Source organism: Spodoptera frugiperda, chromosome 27, assembly GCF_023101765.2.
Source record: "Spodoptera frugiperda isolate SF20-4 chromosome 27, AGI-APGP_CSIRO_Sfru_2.0, whole genome shotgun sequence".
NCBI lineage: Eukaryota > Metazoa > Arthropoda > Insecta > Lepidoptera > Noctuidae > Spodoptera > Spodoptera frugiperda.
Genome location: NC_064238.1, coordinates 5,064,461 through 5,087,484, shown reverse-complemented (window position 1 = coordinate 5,087,484; position 23,024 = coordinate 5,064,461). Strand labels below are relative to the sequence as shown.

Sequence of the window (23,024 nt, the reverse complement as noted above, 5' to 3'; positions counted from 1 at the left end):
AGAGATAGAAAAAATTCATGCTGACGATAGAGTTATTTACGTTCGTGTCATATAACCTATAATTTGTACTATGGTAGTGTGCAAAATTGCTCGGTATTTGTCGATTGCAAAGGGAAAGGTATGAAACAGTGAAACAGTCGAGTGCCTGTAATTATTTCTTAGCAAAGAGCACTTTTACTTTGAAGCCTTGAGAGAACAGACCTTTGGAATTATTTTAAGTTCAAGTTTATTATAAGTTACTATGGCAGATACTCAAGAATCATTACTTTTAAAAATAAAAGAACAAGGTGATCTTGTGAGAAAATTGAAAGCTGCGAAAGAATCAAGTGAAAAGGTAAGTTTCTTCCCAGCAATATAATAATCCGGCTGCACAATTAACATGCTGATGTATTGTTATAATATTGCATCATACTACAAGTAAATATGAATTAATTTGTAGGCTAAGAAGAATAATTTACAGTACAATTTACCAGAGATTGAGAAACATTTACGTGATTATAGTTACATTTGTGGGTATACTCCCAGTTATTGTGATATAGAATTAAGGAATGACTTAGGAAAGAATATAGATTTTGAGAAATATAAATCCATCAAGAGGTGGTGGTACCATATGGGGAGTTTCAGTGACTTTGAAATATCATTGTTACCTAGATTGAGTCCTCCTAAAGTGTTGGAAAAAGTGAAAGATGGGACCACAATAGATCAGCAGGTGTGTTCTCATGCTGTTGTGTAGATTTTGGATTTGCTTTGTGTACATATTACGAGCTGAGCATGAGATATTTGCAAGATAAGCTTGGTTTTTGGTTCACCCCTCTAAGTAGATAGTTGTTGAATCTCCACATATGGTTGTTTCGTCACCACAACCTCTTTTTCATGATATATTTCATTAATCATACCTGAAATAATCAGTGCCAAAAAAACCAAAATGTGTATGATAAATTGTTTGAAATGCATGATATGAATTTCTTTTTTTCCGGTTGTAACAAAAGTAAGGCTGTGGTGACGAGATATTCTGTATTTGAAATTGTGGAGACAGAACTAGTGAAGCATGTCTCATAAATTGTTGAGGTTCCTAAAGAACCGTGCAACTGTGATGCGATTACACAATCCAGTACTCAGCACTAATTTCACAAAATGTATTGCAACAACATCTCAGTGCAAGGTATTGGCCTACTTAAGTAATGCTTTACTATTTTATTTCAACAATAAAAAATTATACTAGTACTTTAATGTGCTGTGTTTTCTTTTTTTATATCTACAAAAATTCTTCGTTTTTTGTTTAATATTTCTGTCACTTTCTTTTGTATGAAATTGTTATTCCCCAGATAATGATTTCTCAAGTTGCAAGAATAGAAATTGTAATTACACAGATGATTTTTACTTTGCTCTTAGAAAGTTTTCATTTTAAAATTAATCTGCAATTGCTTTTAGAGTTATAGAAGTTTCTATTATGGTAGCATTTTTATGAAATAGGTACTTTTATCTTTAATGGAAGAAATGTGTAAAAAATACTAAGTTTCACACTGTATACTATTGCACTGACTTCATATCTGAATAAAATTGCCTAACTATAATTTTTATTACAAATTCTAGATTCAAGAAGAAGTAGCTAAGCTATTAGCATTGAAATCTCAGTTGGCTCCAGCTGAAGATGCAGGGCCTCAGAAATTCACCCTTAAGACTCCTAAGGGTACACGGGATTATAACCCTCAACAGATGAGCATAAGGAATGGAGTCCTACAAAAGATTATTGCTGTATTCAAGAGACACGGTGCTGAATGTATTGACACACCTGTCTTTGAACTGAAGGTAATGTCATTCTTATTTAAGTACTTATGCGTGATATTAGAATTTCTGCCATAGTGATATTCACTCAAATCACATTAAATTAAAAGTCCACTCTAGGTGATTCTAGATATTATCTAGAGCTAGAGAAATATTTTTGTTTATGAAATATGATTTTATGATATTTTATTTATGGCATAACTACTTTTTTTTTTATTCTAGGAAGTATTAACTGGAAAGTATGGTGAGGATTCTAAACTGATCTATGACTTGAAAGACCAAGGAGGTGAGATTCTGTCTCTGAGGTATGATTTGACGGTACCACTCGCGCGATACTTGGCAATGAATAAGATCAATACTCTGAAGAGATACCACATTGCTAAGGTTTACCGTCGAGACAATCCTGCGATGACCAGAGGCAGATACAGGGAGTTCTACCAATGCGTAAGTATTTTTTATAGCCACACTAGGATATTGTTGTATGTTTGTAAATACTAGTTTCACATACATAAGAGGTGTAGTATTACATATGGGAGTTGAATCCGCGACATATGCAAATTTTTATAGTTGACAAAATTAATTTATTCATAATTAATATTAATAATTATAATTTTGACCTTGAGATCAATAATTTTAACATATAATAATTATGTAATATCTACTTTTATTACAGGATTTCGACATAGCAGGCCAGTATGACCCCATGGTGCCTGACGCGGAATGCCTAAAGGTAGTGACTGAGATATTGGATGCCCTTGAGATCGGCTCGTACGTTTTGAAAGTAAATCACCGGCGGTTACTGGACGGCATGTTCGAAGCTTGCGGAGTTCCTGCTGACAAGTTTAGAACTACTTGCTCTACTGTTGATAAGTTAGATAAGGTGAGGACATCGATTTTTTTATGAATGTAGTAGTAAGTCCCTAGCTGTTGCTTAGTTGTTAGTTGTTGCGAATTATGAGTTATTTTTATTTACCATCCCAAGTAGTCTAGCAGTGTTTCAAAACAATCCTAATTCATAAGATTTCAAGGAGATTTTTTTTTATAAGAAATATATAAAAGGCAATTTGCCAAAGCCAATAAGAATTTTACTTACAAAATTAAATGTACCTACCTACTGTACTATGTACCTATACTAAACAAGCTCAATTCTTATTTCTTCAGTCGCCATGGGAAGAGGTGAGGACAGAAATGATAAATGAGAAAGGCATATCGCCGGACGCTGCAGACAGAATAGGCGAGTATGTACGTCTGAACGGAGGCGTAGAATTGGCTGACAAACTCCTTACTGATGAGAAACTCTCCAAGACTAAAGCAGCAGTAGAAGGTCTGCAAGGGATCAAACTGCTACTGGAGTACTGCAGCCTCTTTGGTATTCAAGATAAGATATTGTTTGATCTCAGTCTGGCTAGAGGCTTGGATTATTATACTGGTGTTATATACGAAGCTGTTTTGACACGTAAGTATATTATTATATTTTACACTAACAATACAACAAACTTTTAGTTTTGTTCTTGTAGATGTTTTTCAGCATGCGGTGTAGCACAACCCTCCAGCCCGCAATTATATGCTCATACAGCAGCGGTGCACACAAAAACACACACGACACGCAACAAAACAATCCTATCCTCCAATGAAATCCTATCCTGCAATAAAACTGTACTGCGATTGGCAAAAAGCAGCTCTTCACTTATTTAGCATCTTTACTTTGATGATTAACTGCCACGCAGGCGCATTCAAAAAGCCACAAAATAATTTGTACTTGTCTTCGAAATTAACATCATATAATTGTTTTAATTGCAAATTGTGAAGACGAAATTGATTTAACGAACATTACACCTTATTTCAGCCAATTATGTTGATTGTTGACTTGTTATTGAAAACCTATGTTTCCTTTCAGAGCCAATTAAAATCGGCAATGAAGACCAGACTGTCGGATCCATCGCTGGCGGTGGCCGATACGATAACCTTGTTGGCATGTTCGACTCGAAACACAAACAGGTATAAATACACATTTTTAGACAAATCCATACACTAGACCTTTTTTCTTTATCAAGTATATACCTATTTAAAAAACCAATTTCACATAATTCATCACTTACCAAAGATTTTATAAGTCTTAAATTATAAAATCTATAATTGTTATAAAGTCTTATATTATAAGTTTTATAATTCTCAAATATCTAAAAAGTTAAAGTAACAGTTGTTTATATTTAAAGAAAGGTTATTGACTTAAACGATTACTTTCTTAGTGATGTCTTCCTTAGTAACAAAATGTACAAAGTAAGATGCGCTAATAGCAAAAAAGTGTAATTACTAATTGATTGCAAACTCAGTGAGGCGCGACAATGTTTAGTCCACCATAATTGCTGTTGAGCGCTAAGTTTTGTAATCGCGGGACAAAAAATAGCCACTTGCGAAAGTAAATGCGACATGGAAATTATTAAGTGTTTAGGATTTTTAACTTTATCGTAAGTCCAATAGAGTGTATATTTGAATAACGTCTATTAGCCGTCTAGAGTTGTTCCATATCAAAACAACTAGTCAACTTGATGGCTACGTGACTTATCATAGTGTAAGTAGATTAAGTAAAGAGATAAATCCAGAGTCTTTTCTCTTGTTTTTTATGTATTGGTATTGTTAAAAACCACAAGACAGAAAAGAATATTATGGCTTCTCACACGTACATTTTATATGACGACAATTTACCTTCTTGGCAAATAAGGTTAATAAAATTATCAAAAAAATAAGGTTAAAAAAAATACAAAAAATAATCAAAGTCAAATAACTAAGAAAAATATATTATTATGATATATGAAAATGTAATATTTTATATTAATGGAGTATTATTTAATCCTTACATACATTAAGTGTTACGTAGTCCTAGTAGAAAACCAGTTGGGCACCATGTTCATTCATTTGATTATCATATTAATATCTAGTTTTTATGAATGAAGATACGAGAAATTTATTCAATAGTGCATACATCTACATAATTCATTCGTAAGATTCATATTATATTTTTATCACGTTGCCGGTTCCTTCATATTCATATTGTTGTGTATTAAAATTGAATTGTAATAACTAAGTTAATGTATACTACTGAACGAATCTTAATGTGGCACAGAGATAGATTATAGTTTGGAATAAAACATTTTTGCTTCGCGAGGCCGTCGCGTTCTCTACCAACAGACCTAATCCTCTGTCCATCAAAGGCTGGTCAGGCACATGTAATGCTCTTGCTATGAATGGTGCCGATTGCTTATCATTAGGTGATCCGTCTGCTCGTTTACCGATCTATTCAATAAAAATAGTCAGTTCTAAATAATGATTATTCTCATTTATGTTCCAGGTACCATGCGTAGGAGTCAGTATCGGCGTTGAGCGTATATTCTCAGTGTTGGAAGCTAAACTCGCCGCGGGAGACATTACTGTGCGCACGAGTGAAGTTGACGTGTATGTTGCGTCTGCGCAGAAGAACTTCCTTGAAGAGCGTATGAAGATTTGTGCTGAGCTGTGGAATGCTGGAATAAAGGTGAACGTCATTTGTGAAATAATCACACACACACACACACACACAACGCCTTTTATGATAGCGATCTTTTGAAACTTATTTGTGAAATAATCAAATTTCACTTGTTGTTAAGTATTCAATGCGAGAGAACCAGTTGTATTTAGTAAATACCGCCTTCCGCTCGCGCCTCATTGAGCCATCAGACCGCTATAGATGGGGTCCAGTAGGACTGATGCCCGATACGGAGCCGCGGAAGAAATTTACGGGTTGCTAGGGTTCCAGCCCGAAGAGTAGGATTATGATGGGTGATTTTTAGTCCGACGCTCCTCACCCCTTTCCCAATTCGGGAGGAAAATTTGGAGAATTCCATTAAAAAAATCCCACATCGTGTGTAACCACAGACTTTGTAATTACAAAGCGTTTAGATAACCAAAATTTATACTGCAGATGTGTTATTTTTTTTTTATGTTATGTCTTTGTAAAATCCTCCTTTATTGTTTACAGACCGAGCAGTCCTACAAGAAGAACCCTAAAATGTTGAATCAGCTTCAGCACTGCGAAGAGAACGGCATCCCTCTCGCAGTTGTATTGGGCGAGTCGGAACTCAAACGAGGAGTGGTCAAAGTACGGAACATCACTACAAGACAAGAGGACGAAGTACCTAGGGACAAACTCGTTGAAGATCTTAAGACTAGAATTGCTGCACTAAGTGTTAAAGAACTCAACGGATCAGCGTAACTTGACTTTAATACAATATATTTGGGGTATTTAAAGTAATGTTCACTTGTGTTATTGCAAATGTGACTTTATGTCAAATGATATAAGGTTTATTTTGTTGTATATGTAAGTGAATGGTGGTTTAAATATGTCATAGTGTTACAGTTCAACCTGTATTCTAAATTATAACTAATTTTAGAGTGTTGGTATTTAAGAATGTGTCACAAGACTGTTTCTAGTTCATCTTCTATAGAAGTTCTATTAATCTTTATTTTCTAAAGAAACTATCCGATGTAGGAGCGCCTTGTACACTGTACTTTCTTACTAACCAATATAAGCCGTTGATTTTGGGTTAATTTTATTTGAAACATCATTATAATTTCAGTTATACATGCTGTCAATGTTTAAATGAGAACACTCTGTTTATAAATAATGGTTATACACTTAATATCCCCCTTTGTCCCAATGCTACCAGAGTTTATACAGCTGCACATCAAAGATGTCTTTAGACAGCAAATTAACTCGCTTTTAAATAACTTCCAATAACAATCATTCAGTCTGATTGACTTGCAGACATATCTTGCTACATTAACTGCATTTTGTACTTTATTCCGATACTATTTGAGTATAAATTACAATGCATTTGGATGCGTTATTTTTATTAAAAATATGAATTGTACTTACCTACTCAATAAATTGGCGTTAAAAGGTATTAACTACTAAATGTGAAGTGATTTTTATTTTTATTTTACTGTTATAAGTATCAAAAAATGTCTTGCATTTTTCCTTTATACTTTTACGATTTTAAATATTTAAAATGTTAAGTTCTTCTTAGTATTTTAAACAATTTTAGTAATTTATTGTAGTGACAAAATTCTTAGTTTAAAATCCCTAAATAGAGTACGCATCAGTCCATTTTTGTATATGTGTGAGTTACAATATTCGTTTTAATAAATTATAAACAAAATGTGTGTTTTCATTGAACTATAACCATGATTCCCATGTTTTACTCGAAGTAACACCCTGTTAACCTGTATAAAAGTAGTATACAAAGAGTATAATAAGTAGAGGGGAAGTAGTATAGAAGTGTGGGTATATACTACGTAGTTCAGGTAGTTTATGAGTTGTAGTAAAATACCTAATATGTCTTGATAAATTTTATCAAATATAGCCTTGACCTTGTTTTTGAAATCTCACTGACCTATAACTTTTTGGCAAAATGAATAAAAATAAAGGATAGTTTTAATATTTTTTTAGGTATAGCATAAAGAGTTTTGAAATGATGAATTATTTGTTGTTAAGTGGTCGCAAGTACGACTGCCGATCAAGGGTTTTCGAATTTAAATCTTAGAGGAGTTGCTTGCGGACAACTTAACGGGTTACCGGGGCTTCGGCTCAAAGCAGGACAAGGAACGGGGTGGTTTTTAGTCAGTAAGAGTCTGATACTCGCCCCATTCAAGGCAAAAGAAGTCAATGGATAATATTTTCCCTCGTCAAGTAAAGGGGTCGCACCAACATGGCTTTACTATTTGGTTAAACTTAACTATTTTATTTTCGTAGTAGCACGTACCCGTCTAATTCTGTTTAGGTGCACTTACTACTTACATAATCTGTCGAGGCAAATGCCTGGGGTTCTATTCCTGAATCGGGCAAAATATTAGATATTGGTATTTTTAGTTTTCAGAAAATTTTCAGCAATAACGCCGCGTATGAAATTGTGTTTCGTGTAATGTTGTTAATAGGTGTAGGTACGTACCCGTGTATTCTACTATAAAAATAGGACTCATTATGTAGGTAAATGGAAAAAAGTGGGTGTTGTATCTAACACATTTAGCACTTCTATCTAACTCTCCGAGAACTGCGATTGCAGGGTTTGTGAAGTGGTTGGGCAGCTGGCTGCCGTGCAAACTTATGTAACTTCGATTCCCGGATAGAGCAACTCTTTGTGTAATCCACAAACTGTTCTTTCGGGCCTGGGTTTCAACTTTTCAAGTGCATGTGAACTTGTAGGTACGTTTTGTAAACGCACCCACGACAAAGGAAAAAATCCTAATGTGGGGCAAATGATTAAAAAAAACGTGGTGTCATGTACCTAATGTTTATGTAGCCATGCTCTGTTGACTGCAGGTACAGTTGCCACACAAACAAAGCTTCTTCAAACAAACCTTTGTTACCGATAAACCGTTGACTCCCAAATCACAATGGGTAACTGCACTGCATGACTTATTTTCCAAGTAAAAACTTGTTTTTAACTTTTTTCTTGTCATCATAATAGTCGAAGCACAAAGGTCAGTAGCCTGTCGTTACTGAATTTCAATCACCGTAATGAAACTTGCTATGTCATCTTGGATGTTTTAATGCAGCTTGCGCTTTTGGCGTAGTAAATAAATGATCGACTTCTGAGCTGTGTTGACTGAGTGACCACGAGTTAAATTTATCTGTCGGTTCCTATCTATGTTATAAATACGTGTTGGTAATTTTTTTATAGTCATACCAATATGAACAGTAGTATAAACCTGAAACTACCTGAAAAATATTAAACTGAAAACCGCATCAAAATCAGTTCAGCCAAACGTGTGCCACCCGCGCACAAACTTACACACATGCACAAACATACATACATGTAGGTTAAACTGAGAACCTTTTTTTTAAGTCGGTTAATAAGGGTAGGCAAGCCACTAAATAGTTAGGACGGTTTATGTGTTCGCAACAAATCTTGTGAGGTGTAATGAAATGAATACATAGGTACCTTACACAGGTAACCACGCGGAAAATTATTGCTTGATAGTAGGTAATAAGCAGGTAGGTACATAATATACGTTTACCTAAGTACGATGAATCAATGACCTTCTAGTCAACGTCCCGTTTGGGCTCCATTGACCTCGATCGGCTTGTCCTACAGAACGTCCGCGTGCTTCTAGTTCCATAATGTCATGTCATGGACGCGCCAGCCAGTTGTTCGATTCATTGTTCCCACAACAGCTTCTGTGGTTCCTGTCATTGTGCCCAGATTCACCGTGAAGTCCAACACGATTTTCGACGATATAAAACTGTTTATAACATTCAACTCCCGCCTATTGTAAGTTATACCGTTTTACTGACAACACCTAGCGTTAGACGTGAGATGAGATGGTGCCCCGGTATAAGTATTGCGTTGGTTGGGTGCTTTGTGTGCTGTTATTAGTTTCGACCATCAGTGGATCGGCGATCAAAGATGCGCTGGAAGAACATCTGAAAGACATCGCTCACGACGAAGGAGTAGAGTCCATCAAGCATGATAAACATAAAGGTGAAAAAATACACCAAGTAGAAAGCCAGCTAAATGACAATCATAAGAACCAGTACTCAAAAGCCAACGATGAAGCAAAATACCTCAAGAAGGAGCATGATACAAAATCATCATCAGAGGGCGATGCATACAAGGGATATAATAGCAAACAAGATAAAGCGGAGGATAGTCAGGCGACTGGTTATAAGAGAGGCCACAAGAAAGGACATCACAAGCAAGGATTTCAAAATTCATACCATAAAGATGAATCATCCAATAAAAGCACCTATTTCGATGATTTAACCGACGAAGGTGATCAAGCAGCCTACAACAGCAGACTAAACTCTCACGACAACCAGGGCGGAAGAAGCTATCACGGGTCTCACAATAACGGTCAAGAATATGTAAGAGATAACTATAACGGCGGAGGTTATAACAGGTACGGCGACACAGGGGTAAAGCAACATGGTCATCAAGATTACGGTAAGAAATATTATTTAGATGACAATTTGGACCATAATAAGTACAAGAATACGCATAACAATTATGCCAGAGACAAAATTCATGATCATCATGAATATCGAGCGCCCGAAGTTCGTCATCATGATCCTGGTTGGGATTGGCAAAGATGGAATGATAAAAGAGATTGGGATCGTCCTGGATGGCAGAGAGATCCAGGTTGGGAAAGGGATCCTGGTTGGCAGAGAGACCCTGGTTGGCAAAGAGATCCTGGCTGGCAAAGAGATCCTGGTTGGCAAAGAGACCCTGGTTGGCAGAGAGATCCTGGATGGGAAAGAGATTATGGTGGCCCTGGGTACTATGATGATAGAGGTCTTCGTCACGAAGGAGGATATGGTTACGGTCCTAACCATGGTTACGGTTATGGCTATGATGAATCTCGTTCTGCTCCAGTCGCAGAAATCCCGAAAAATGCGCCTGTAGTTGCACATAGAAAGCAGACGATAACTATCTATGAAGACCCGAGATACGACGGTAAGGAAACAGGACAGCTTAGGAAAGAGGAAGGAGATTACCTTCAGCTAGATTTCAAACCGAGCAGCCATCGATATGCTAGTTACGACGATACCTACTACAATGTTCCTGTAACTCGAGAAGGCGCGATGGAATCTAGCAAAATTAATAAATTAGTTTACAATTATAGAAGACAATAGGCGACACGAAATATGAAGATGCTTTCTACAGATACTCATTAAATAACTTGTAGTGATTTCTAACTTTAAGTTATTTATTTATGAAGTATTTGAAATCCTAGTAGAGTACTTAGTTAGTCTATCTTTCTTTTCTATCCTTCATTCCTGATGTCGTGTCGTTAACTGTGCGGATTGTAGATAGAAAGGGTTTAAAATAAATTGTAAGCTAGGTAGGCCTACTTTGTAAAGCCATTGTTTTCATTTTTAAATCATGTGATTTAATTTTGTCAACAGGCTGAATCTTGGGTTGGGAATTGGTTGTGGGTATATTAATAAGTATAAATGCAAGTTATTTATTCAGTATTGTTAATAGTAGAATGTTAGAAACCTAAGAATGTATAAATAAAAATTTTACCTCAATATTGTAACTACAGGAAATTATACATTTCGTAGAACCTTTGGTATTTCATTTCACTAGATATTCGAGATATTAAATATAAGTATTGACAGATTTCCAGTGAAGCGTGCAAGTCAAATAGGTATCACTTTGAAGGGATTCCTCGGGGCAGTTGCTACGTGACGGACGGACGGTCAGTTGGGCGGCGTATTTCAATATGCTACATGTGGCACGGTTGAGCGGGCCGGGCTTTCGACCGTGACGGCACCGGGAGCGTGCTAAATCGGTGTCACTGGTCCGGGGCTAAACCGTTTGCCATAATTTTACGGTAATCGTTATTGTTTGCAACTAATAATAGATTAAGCCGAGACAGACAGCAGTTGTCTAATAATAATGATTTGATTAGATTTTATGAAATTGATACTTAGTCAAGCAGTTTGGTTATCTACAAAATAAGAAAGAAGAAGCTTGTAAATCCAATATGAATAAAATAATATGACTACATATGTCTAAATGCATATTAAATAAAAGTTTATTCAAGTGGTAATTTGTGCCACCTCAGAGGCGACACGGCATTCAACGTGGCATGAACTCTTGCAAAATTCACAAAACTCTAGGGTGTCTTTGAGAATAATTTCTACCATAATTCCGAATTAAGTCGCTTTATTACCCCTTCCGCCTTAATTAAAAGACATCGTTATTGAGCCACTACCCACTCGTAGATATTTTTCAGTGCTTTTATTTGTAATTTAAATTTTGCAACCCTTAGTCGCGGTTCCGCTTTAGGGGGATAAACTAATTTAAACGTTAAGCTCCGGACAAAGTCTCGTTTTATAATATGTATGGTCTGGGCAACATTTTAAAATTGGATTAGACCAGCGTGCATCCGAAATAAAGAGTCTCTTGTTTTTGTATTTTTCCTCTGGATAATTCAGTTGTTTTCAGAATAGGGGTAATTTATTTTGAATTGCTGAGCCCGGCTTACAACATACGAGCGTTTTATGCTTATTAGGTAGGTATGTATGTACCTACGTATTACAAAGTTACCTACGTATTATAATAACAGATATCAGCCTTTAACAAACATTAATTTATTGTAACTCAAGCATATACTCACTATTTTACAAGGTACCTAAAGTTATACATGAATATTGAATATACCAAACAATATAATTAAAAGTTATTATAGCTGCTATTCCAACTCACACATAGTATAAAAAATAAATAAGTCTTTCATTAAAATTAAGTACTTAATTATGGGTATAACATCAAACCTGTAAAGATAATTTATTTAGGCAAATGATGTATTATTGTAACTATACCTGCCTAATGGAGTATACCCGAAATGCGTTAGTAGTAATTGAATGGATTCATTATGTTCATTTCTGATTTTATTTTAGATAAAATAGATGGATGTATAAATATAATGTAATGCCATACTACTGGCTCGTATAGTTTGTATGCTGAAGCTATATTTGTTGATCTGAATTTCCATTGGTAGCTTTGTAATAATGTCCAGTACTGCAAGTGTTTGTGTGTTTCTGTTGTGGATGATTGTGCATGATAATCATGTAAGTTAGGAGATTTATAAAAAAGTATCTGTTTAAACCATTTTAATACATAAAATGACGGGATTGTGATATTACAAATACGATATTATAATGAAACTAAGGACATTATCATCAAGAATTCATTCCTATGAATAGAAATGAACCCCATTTTTTGTATTTTAAGGAAAATTTGATTAGGAAAAAAATTTCATTTTTTAAAATCTATTTGAACCATTTACATTCGGACCCGTGACCTACCTATCAGTCTAGTTTAATCTCTTTAAAGACAGTATAATTTTGTTTTTTTAGAATTATGTTTATAGTTAGTATTCAATAGAGAGGTGGTGGTAAACAGAAGAATAATAAACCAAATCTCCTTTTCCAGTGTCTTAGAATAATACCAGAACGTACGGACATCGTGTACTACAACAAGACTTATATTGAAGATACACCAACATTCAACGTGCGACGAAGCGCTCGCAAGGGGGACTATGTTGTTAATTTGAAATTCGAAACTAAGGTTACGTTTGGAAACGAAGTGTTGGTAAGAAATAAGAAAATGTATACAAAATAACTGCCTAATTAACTTAATATATTATTATGTAATTATAATGCGTCTCTTCGTGTGTTCTTCTACGTGAAACAAAAGCTGATTAAGCCTCACTGGGTAAGTGGGGCTTAATAATAAAATAATCGGTTAATAATAAAATATCTAACTGATTCATTGAAAACTAATTAAAATGACTAAGCAAATTCTTTGAGATTGTTAAATTTGAGTCTCCATAATTAATTATAAATAATAACTATAATAAAACCACTATCCCAAGACTACTCCATGTAATTAAACATTTTTATTTCTATAGGTGGATATTGTGTTCTATCAATTCCTTAACAACGAGTTCAAGAGATCGTTTCCAGAGATGCATTCCAAGTTGTGTGACCTTATAAACGACGACCCTTATATTGGAGATTCTGTGAGAGAAGCTGGATTGAAAACTTGTCCTATCGTACCCGTAAGTATTTATAGATCTATTTTAAAATGGTATGTTAAATAAGAAGTCATTGGCGTTCCATTGGTTCTGCCTACCCCTATGGGAGACAGGCGTAAGTTTATGTATGTTTCAAAATGGTAAGGATAAAGGTTTTATAGGCTGTACAAAAATGTACGGTCTCCTTGTTTGAGTGCAATAGCTGAGCAAAGCATTTTGGGAATGTTCGACTTTCGAAGATTTTGACGACTGTGTCTGAATAAAAGTAATAGACGAATACGGGACACGCATATCTCTAACTGTGCCCATTATAAACTCGCTGTTAATTGTTTTAACAAACCTTTTTCTGCTAATTTAAATGACTTTTTTTGTTTTTAGGGAAAATACGCTTTGATGAATATAGGCTTCAATCGTATGATACCTTCTGTGTGGCCTTTTGAAAAAGGGATGGTGGAATTCACCATAAGGCTGGATGATCCGAAAGCCATCATAGGTAAAGGCCAACTAATTACTACCTTCAGAGAAGATCGTCCCAAGAAAAAACATGAATAATCAATTTTTTTTTACTGAGTTTGTATTTTATATTGAGTGAAATAAAATAAGATTGTGTACATTGGCTTTTAATTATTTATTTAGTATTTAGTACATTATGTGGTCCACACATGGGTCAATTTCTTTATACTATTTGAAATTATCTTCCAGTTAACATAGAGTAACGCATAAATGTAATATTTTTTTCATGTATTATTCACTAGAACAAGAAACTTTCACGATTTTTTTTTACAAATACCCATAAATTCTAAATAGGACTCTAGCGTTCCATATTCATTCGTAGATTTCCATGAAAATTGTAAAAGGATTTCGTCTGTCGAAATATTGTAAGTAAATGATAAGTGGATCTAACAGAGCTATGCATATTAGCAGCCAATTTGCAATTTAAAAAAATAACACCACTTCAAAACGCTTTGTGGTGTACTGGTGACAATGGATAGTCTCTGTATTTAGTTTATTTCGACATCTTGAATTAATTGAGGGCGCGCTCGGTTTTAAAATCCTTTGTTTTGAATTCCAAAATTGATATTTCGCTACTACAATTTACCTGAGTAGTCATACGTAGTTTGAATAAAGGACTTGATTTGATTGAGACACGGAGTAGAGAGGAAGGTAAGCAAATGCTATGAAGCAAAGAAGTATGTAAAATAAACAATATTACCATTTTTTCAATCACTTGTTTTATTATTCTTTATAATCATTATTAAAACAATGAATGTTTTATTAATCTTTATAATCATTATTGAAACATTCAGTGTAGGTCACCGGTATGTAGGTTATTTTTCTAATAATAGAGATATTAGCTACAATACCAATAACGTATTCTGAGCACTTCATTATTTTGTCAGCCAGTCTTTCGCAACTTTGCGGAAACTGTTCCCCACGCAACAAGGGCCCACTAATCACCTTCAAACTAATCACCGTGCCCTCACTTTTTATAGCACTTACTAACGACTTGTCTTAGCACTAAAGCAATTTCAAAATGGCACCCGAATAACACGCCAATAATCGTTAGCAGCGATTGGAAAACAAAACTGTGATTATAGGGTATTATCTAGGCTTCTCCCTCTCTTTCTAGCTCGTTTGTAAAAGTAATGTTGTCTCATTTGTCTCGTGAGGGGACGAGATAGAGTGACATTACTTTAACGAACTTTCGATGGTCCACAACGGGATGGGGTTCAACATTTTCTTGTTAGTTTTCATCTGATAGAGCTTAGCTTTGTATAATTGCATACAAATTGTGTTTGGATGAAGGGAGGAGGTTGTGTCTTCTCCTGTATTTGTTTTGATACTTACTTACATTCTGATGCTGGTAATTGTTACATTTTTTCATCGGTGGGTTTTATTTTTAATTTTAATTGAAGTCGTGGTGTAAAGAATAAAATACAGAAATCTAGTGAATTAAGCAGTAAATCGCAAATAGCTCAAATATTTAGTACTAAAATACAATGTAGGTATAATTCAATCGTCTGCATCCATTTGCTAAGTGCATATTTCCACAACACCTCAGTACTTCAGTCAACAAATCGTGGTATCAGGGGCTTATTTTCTAAGCAGTCAGTTAGTCGCCCACAAAGTTGGTGGAACAATGAACGCGAACGCAACTCTCTCCGTTATCTCCGACTGTTTATTGTCTGAACTTGGCTGGATGGCCGTTTTGTTACCGATTCCCCGACAACTCGGTTTAGGTGAGCAAGTTAGAGTAGCGCGAGACCGTTTATATTTCACGATTTGACTACGATCCGATGTCTTGGGAATATAAGGATTTTCTTTTAGTACCAGTTTACTCGTTAATAATTTTATTGATATTACGACGATAAGATAGGTATTACACGTATTATTGTCGATGAAAAAAATACTTACGTGATACAGATGTTTAAAATAAATAGACAAGTTCCATTTATAAGTATGAATTGTTGTATCATGAAAATAAAAGTGGCTCAAAATCAAAACAAAAATCACCCGAAAACTTGATGCAAAACAAAGATTTTGTCTCCTAATTTGATTCCACGAGTCGCAACGTATAATAAAGACAAAATTCAAAGGGGTATTCATTGACTCGTGACGAATCCACTGCCTGTAGCTAACTAATTGGTATAAAATGAACCGCTCCCGCGGGATGTTACCCCGATTTTGTTTTAATCGAAATTTTCTGCGCAAAGTGTCGGCTGCGGGATGAATTGTCACAATTCTCAACATCCAATTTAACATTGCGCTTTGTTAAACATAATTTACGATGTTAGAAACACCGATATTTCCTCCCCCTTTTATTAAGAAGAAATTAAGAAGATACTTTTTGAAGAACGAGACACAAAAGGGTTATTATTGAGGGCTTCGATACTTTCTTGAGGTTTCCTATTGTAGTGATTTAATTTTAATTTTTAAACTTTTCTTTCTTTTGGAATTTGTAAAGACTTTATTCTTAACTAACACTCCTCCCTTGTCATAAGAACTTACAGAGAAAGACGAAACTGAAAAGGCTTCTTTACGTCGTAGTTGTTATACCCAACCCTCCAGAAATGCTTGACTTACCCCTTTTTTTTTTTGAGGGGGAAAATCATCCAATGACTTTTCTCGCCTTGGGCGAGGCGAGAGGTAGTGTCAGACTCTTACTGACTAAAAACCACCCCGTTCCTACTTCTGCTTTTCGAGCCGGAGCTCTGGTAAACCCGCTAGGTAGTCCGCAGCTCCCCTCCAAATACAATTCTTTCTTTAAGAAAATGTGCCTGAACGAACAAAACCACTATTCATTAGAAACCAGACTAGTATAAAATGCAATTTATCGATCTGCATACCTCAGGAACCTAGTGCCAATTAGAATGACCTATAAATAATGTCAGCATACAGTCGTACTGTAAACGTCAGCTGTTCACGGCTGACAAGTTACAGGTTACTGTTGGTACTACTGGCTAGTGTTTGCTATGTTCCACAAACAGCCTTCAGGTGAGTTATGGCGGGCCCTGTGTGCAATTTTGCTTATTAACGAGACCAATATGGCGGCGTTTGATAAGATTTTGGTTTGTCTTGGCATTCGTGCCTCGAAGCCGCCTCCGGGCATTTGGAGCTGAGGCTACTGTAGGTGGAGAGTGTGACTGTTTGATGTATGCTCTACTTTGAAAATTTTTGGGCTATGTTTTCTTGTTAATTTTAATAAATTATTGTACTTTATATTTACTAGTACTTAAGTAGAAAGTTGTATTTGATGGCGGTTACTTCGCTTCATAGTTTGCCGAAATGATGCATGTCTTATGACAATAAAACAACAACTGACTGTAAACAAGGAAACATTAAACTTTTCTAAAATTAATTTTCAGACCAATTCCTAGTAGTCGATAAAAATGTATCTACGTTTTATTAAGACTCTTCTATCTATGCTATTCCCCTGTAAAATGTAGCTGTAACTTTAAGTAGATTAATTTTTACAATGACTTATTTATTATTGACAAAATATTGAAGTAGAGCAGCTACCCAGTCGTGCTACTAAGAAATTTGGTTGCAACGTGTAAGGCGCGCGCGACGCATAACTGTAGCCAGGCGCAAATCGCCCGCCTGCTTCGGATGACTGGCGTGACGTGTGTACACTACACCCTGTACACAACCATACTATGTTACATACAAGTACTTGACACTTTGATACTACAGGGAGAAGTTCTGGAAATTCTACAAAACTAACATTAAGAGGGCTGAGAGTTAAAACTTAAACAGTACTGCAAAGCTTTGTTTATTTTGCGCAAGTGTATTCGGAACTTTTTTTTCATGGTATAAGCCGGTAAACGAACAGATGTAATACCTGATGGTAAGCAATCGGCGCTGCCCATAGACACTCGAAATACCAGAGGCGTTACATGTGCGTTGCCAGCCTTTTCGGGGTTAGGAATTTAAGGGTTGATGGGGAAAAGGGGATTGGGAAGACTAGGAAGGGGGTATTTGGGCCTCCGGTAACCTCACTCGCACAACAAAACACAACGAAACCGTTGTTTCACGTCGGTTTTCTGTGAGGACAGTCACTATCAGTCCGGTCGAGCCGGCCTATATGTGTCAAAGCACGGCACGCCCCCTCTTATTTTTTGTTTCTTTTTCTTGCCTCAATGTGTCTATAGTCACCATTACAACTGAGAATTCACACAACCATCAATCACATATAAAGTTAACATAACCGCTCCCTACAGCAAAAAACAACACATAAACAAAGAATTTGCTTTAAAATTACGTAACACGGTTGATATAATAAATATTTAAGGCTGTTAAACAACAACACGCCCAAAAGTAAACACTGGAGGCTTGAAGGAGGAGCTTATTACGGTAGGCTTAGCCGCGCCGTGTTATCTCGGCAAAGTTGAGAATTTGCAAGCGCCTCCGGCTTTGCGCAAAATATGAGACGCTTCGAAACTTTGTATCGTCGACGCTTGACAATGAAATACCGACGTCATTATCATACTACACATGGAATTTATCGCGTTTTCGTATTTATTGTTGAATATATTGTATGTGTTGACGAGGAACTCAAACTCAAATGAATATGAGCCTCTAGCTTGGCTTGAAAGTAGTTGAGTTCCACGTCAAACAGTTACGTGAGTAAGTCGATAATATAATAATTAATTTAGTGTAAAATTTTTACAAGTGATGACGAGGATTCTTCAAGATAATCTCATAGTTTTCCCGTTAAGCCTTTCACTGCCAACAAAAAACTGTTAAAGACTCCACTAGTGTCGGACAACGTCAACTAATGTGTTAATCTTTTACTTATATACTTAATAGCTACTTCCGCGCGGTTTCACCCGCTCTGCTCGGCTCCTATTGATCATAGCGTGATGTTTTATAGCCTATAGCCTTCCTCGATAAATGCACTATCCAACACAAAAAGAATTATTCAATTCGGACCAGTAGTTCCGGAGATTAGCGCGTTCAAACAAACAAACAAACAAACAATCAAACAAACTCTTCAGCTTTATAATATTAGTATATATATATATATATTAATATTATAAAGAAAAATAAAAATATATACTATATATATATATATATCTATACTATATATATATATATATATACATATATAGTATAGATTGACGGTATTACTTAATTCTTGCTTGTTTTTTCTTATAAAACTGATTGACAAATTCCCGAAAAAGACTTCTATTAATAAAATAAAGGAACATAAAATATAATCTTATCAGACAGATAAATAAATAACACCTAAACGTATCAATTACAACTTCGAAAGCACGAAACGACTGTCAATGAAAAGGATCGCTTCACTTCGGAAAGTTGTTGAGTAAGTCTTTACAAAGTCGGTTGGGGGACAAACAGGGAAAAGAAACTGATAGATTACCGCTATCCGGGATTAGGGATGGACAATTAGACTTGCTATTCGTCCGATCTAATCTGCCACTAAGTTTATCATTTGTTTCCAAGTCGATGTGTAATCGATTACCGATTATCTACTCCGATTTGTTTATGTAAATCGGATTAGGTTTGTTTAGGTGATTTGTTGAGTTGTTGATAAGGTGGAATAATGATATTGATGGTAGGTAATCTTTTAGAGATTTTAGGGATTAGTAAGTATCTTATCTTAGCTGTTATTCTAGGCTTCTAACTAGGCTGCCTAGCGCAGCTCACCGTTATATATGTGTGAAACATAATATTAAGGAGTGACTCTTAAGTTCTATAACTTAGTTGTCTAAACCAAAATCATTTGCTATAAATAACATCAACAATGAAATGGCTACATTTCTGTAACCGACGCGAATTAAATACCACACCGCGGCACCGAGGCGTACAGTCACCACAATTAAAATAATTACATCATAATATCATCATCTAAAATTAAATTCTCAGCCCTTCGCCGCTCAAAGGTATCAAGTTGAACATCGAATAAATGTGGCCATTTCTCATTTTAACCGGAGCAAAACTTAATAACCCTACTGGAAACGCAATAATTACCAGCGTTCAGTACGAGATTCGGGAGAGAAATAAATGAAAGTCATTAAGAGACTCGCGTTTAGATATTTCATCCCCCTTGAAGAAGACGTTAGCGGGCCGCCACGCTACCGTGCCGCGTGTTCCCACGCAATCGGCCAAAGAGTTGTTATGTTATGTTGTTGATTCTTTTTACCTACTTCCTTACTTACAGTTTTCAAATATTTAGGTATGTGTTAATACCTCAAAATTATTTCAAACACGAACTACAATCACGGCACCTTGGTTACAGTGCTCGTAGCAAAGTTATTTCGAGATGCTGTTTAGAATAAGGGTAGGTTCAGATGACAAGCGCTCAGCGCGCGTTGAACGCGCGTTGAATTTTTTTATAGTGTTCACATGGTGCGCGCTTGTCAGGCGTTAAACGCGCGTTGTTGCGGCCAGTTTGAGTTCTACATTTGTCGAAGATGGACGTAGAAACAGTTTTATCGGTGATTTTATACAGACGGCAGAAACGAAACAACAGAAGACGGAGATATTGGGTTCACCCAATTTTGTCAACCAGGCTGACTGAAAGTCAGTACATTATTTTATATCCTACATTGTTTTATGTACGTTTCTCTATTTCATCAATTAATAATTCCGTATTAAAAGCTTCGGTTTCCATTTCGGACGATTTTCGGACGAACTTGACGAACCCTAAAATACGTCTATCCGCGTCGAAAGCGCGCGCTCAACTGAACGGAAACATAGAAAACCAATGATCTCAAAGCGGCGTTGACGCGCGCTGTCAATAGTCGAGCGCTAGCGCAGCGTTGAACGCGCGCGTTAGCATGTGTACGGCCCGAATAAAATGTATGTACATAGTTGTAAACGCGCGTTATCAAAACGCGCGTTGAGCGCTTGTCATCTGAACCTACCCTAATAATGATTAAAAGTGTAGCGAAATATGATAAGTCATAAATGACATAACTTGCATATAGACGATCGACGAACCTATTAATGGATGACGTCATAAATCCTACACATATAAAGTTTACATGGGAAAAAACATGCATAGAAAATCCCAACAAACAACAGTTGGGCAGAAAGCTTGCTAGCCACGATCACCTCGTCTGGTCAGAGGATCCTCCTTTTAATAGGGAACTTTACACTCTGTTCCCTAAAAAAAGTAATAACATGACAAGAGACTGTGACTGGATTAGTATAGTTGGATGTCGAGGATTTCGTATTTCAATTGATACATAATCGTGCATCTACAACATCAGTGAGGTAATAAACAAAATTAATTATTTTAAAGTAGTAGGTATAATATGTGATGGTGTCTCGTCTACACGATTGTTCTTTGAGCTCGTAGCACCTGACAAATTATCGCCTCTCAGAGGCAATCCTCACGTTTGTTTTTGTTGAATTGTTCGTGTGTTTTGCGGACTGAGACTAATGTGCAATGTAATTGCCCACACCATACAATAGGTGCATACTTGAAAGAAAATCGTATATTAAATGTTTCTTTGCTAACATCTCTTTTCCAGAACTAGCCATTCGTTCAAGATCCCAGGGAACATGCTCTATAGAAGATTCCTAATTCTGGATTTTTGCTTTCCTAAAACTCACTTGAATTACTATGGTTTCCTACTTAGTTCAGGATCTCAGGGATCACGTTCTATAGAAAAATTCTGAGTCTGTTTGTAACTAAAACCCCTATATTATAAATGTATGCTGTAATTAGGATGTTAATTTTGCGTTATGTAGGGTTTCGTTTTGTTATGAAAATGTCATAATATTACTAATTAATCTTGCAGACAGACAAATGTAACTAGTAACAGCCACTAATATAGCTATTTTGTTGACAAAAAGTTAAAACTATTGTAGTTAATAGACGGGAATGTATAGTATTGTGAAAATATAAATCATCACTATCGGTAACCGCGAGTCCCGAGGCACGCGCCATATCAGATTGCGGTGCGTTCCGCATATAGAGCGAAGATTTTTTCACAAAGCCCTATCAAATCGACACCTATACGCTTGAGTTTTTACCTATTTCTAACGCAGCATGAATTTAAAAAGGATTATTCTATGGATTCCTGTGCTATGTTTTTTGACACTGCTGAATGGGAGCTGTTGTTTTGTTTGGAGAACAATTTACTGGGTGTTCGTATTAGAACAATATTTAGTTTTAAAAGATTTAAGTGATTTTGTTTTCGTAATTTTTTTTACTGTCGTAAACATCAGACATACTTATACATAAATATCTACGCGGATTAAAGGGCAGGCTATTGTGCAATAGTGGACGTTTTCTAGCTGATGATGATGTTAAAGCATCACCCCCCTTAATATTACACCATTTGCTTAATTAAACGGTAAAATTCATCATTGTATCCAAACGTAGAAACACATTTCCTTCCAAACAATATTATTATAGTCTTATTTTATCAAGAGCAAAATTATAACTCCTTTAAAACCGTGTACTTAGCGGAGATATCTTTATATTATTAGGTAAAGGAGTCGTGAAAATCCGTGGGCTTTATCTCCTCCCTTTAATTGTTGGCAGGAGTACAATCTCTAAGTTTACTGGCGCCGATTGCACGCAATAAAACGTAACAGCCCTTTTGTTGTGAGCTGTTCATATCGTGGTTCCGTCGCCTGAACACTATGCTTTGTGGATTAAGGAAACATTGGATTACTGTTTGTCCCACATCCACGTCTTTTGTGTGTGTCTTCGTGTTGTACAAAGTTTTATTGGCATGTTTCCATGTTTTAATTTAGTTTTGAAAAACGTATTCTTAGTTGCTTAGTGTAATATATTATTTTGTAAGGTACTCCTTTTAGATTTAGATTGATTTTGTTGTTACTATTTAATACTATGGCAATAAAAATGATTGAAGAGGTACGTCATATAGCGATAGAAAAGATTGAAAAGGTAAATCTCAATTATTCGTTTAAATTTTTATGAAAATATTTTTGGTACTTATATTACGAGCCTATAGGTACTTAAAAACTTGATTAGTATAGATTGTAAATACTTACTCATAATTATTTAAATGCAAAAGTTGTGTGTATGCTTGTTATTCAACACGTCAAAACGGCTGAAGGGATCGGAATGAAATTTGGAACAGAGGTAGATTATGGTCTGGAATAACACATAGGCTACTTTTTATCCCACTGGAACGCGGATGAAGCTGCTG

At 35.7% G+C, this 23,024-nt stretch overlaps 3 protein-coding genes across 5 annotated transcripts; all 3 read left to right on the top strand.

Annotated features, from left to right (window-relative positions):
• Positions 1-45: 45 nt before the first annotated feature.
• LOC118263401 (histidine--tRNA ligase, cytoplasmic) lies at positions 46-6,980 on the top strand. Of its 3 annotated transcripts, none has more exons than XM_050705314.1 (9): positions 46-334; positions 440-709; positions 1,594-1,809; positions 2,008-2,229; positions 2,459-2,665; positions 2,947-3,241; positions 3,683-3,783; positions 5,135-5,317; positions 5,801-6,980. In XM_050705314.1, the coding sequence occupies exons 1-9, from the start codon at positions 242-244 to the stop codon at positions 6,032-6,034; spliced, it is 1,821 nt and encodes a 606-aa protein (XP_050561271.1). In that variant the 5' UTR covers positions 46-241; the 3' UTR covers positions 6,035-6,980. The 3 variants fall into 3 exon arrangements, with proteins under 3 accessions (XP_050561271.1, XP_050561272.1, XP_050561273.1); XM_050705315.1 differs by lacking the exon at positions 440-709 and adding an exon at positions 990-1,162 and having other exon boundaries at positions 47-334; XM_050705316.1 differs by lacking the exon at positions 440-709 and having other exon boundaries at positions 47-334.
• Positions 6,981-9,045: 2,065 nt separating this feature from the next.
• On the top strand, positions 9,046-10,882 carry LOC126912582 (uncharacterized). Its single transcript, XM_050705266.1, has one exon. The coding sequence runs from the start codon at positions 9,143-9,145 to the stop codon at positions 10,451-10,453; it is 1,311 nt and encodes a 436-aa protein (XP_050561223.1). The 5' UTR covers positions 9,046-9,142; the 3' UTR covers positions 10,454-10,882.
• Positions 10,883-12,291: 1,409 nt separating this feature from the next.
• LOC126912622 (uncharacterized) lies at positions 12,292-13,920 on the top strand. Its single transcript, XM_050705632.1, has 4 exons — positions 12,292-12,400; positions 12,765-12,923; positions 13,243-13,392; positions 13,747-13,920. The coding sequence occupies exons 1-4, from the start codon at positions 12,341-12,343 to the stop codon at positions 13,918-13,920; spliced, it is 543 nt and encodes a 180-aa protein (XP_050561589.1). The 5' UTR covers positions 12,292-12,340.
• Positions 13,921-23,024: the final 9,104 nt, after the last annotated feature.

Coding starts and splice junctions, on each gene's coding strand:
- LOC118263401 (XM_050705314.1), top strand. CDS start 242: ATGGCAGATACTCAAGAATCATTACTTTTAAAAATAAAAGAACAAGGT. Junction 1,810..2,007: donor CACCTGTCTTTGAACTGAAG/GTAATGTCATTC, acceptor TTTTTATTCTAG/GAAGTATTAACTGGAAAGTA. Junction 5,318..5,800: donor TGTGGAATGCTGGAATAAAG/GTGAACGTCATT, acceptor TATTGTTTACAG/ACCGAGCAGTCCTACAAGAA.
- LOC126912582 (XM_050705266.1), top strand. CDS start 9,143: ATGGTGCCCCGGTATAAGTATTGCGTTGGTTGGGTGCTTTGTGTGCTG.
- LOC126912622 (XM_050705632.1), top strand. CDS start 12,341: ATGTCCAGTACTGCAAGTGTTTGTGTGTTTCTGTTGTGGATGATTGTG. Junction 12,924..13,242: donor CGTTTGGAAACGAAGTGTTG/GTAAGAAATAAG, acceptor TTATTTCTATAG/GTGGATATTGTGTTCTATCA. Junction 13,393..13,746: donor AAACTTGTCCTATCGTACCC/GTAAGTATTTAT, acceptor TTTTGTTTTTAG/GGAAAATACGCTTTGATGAA.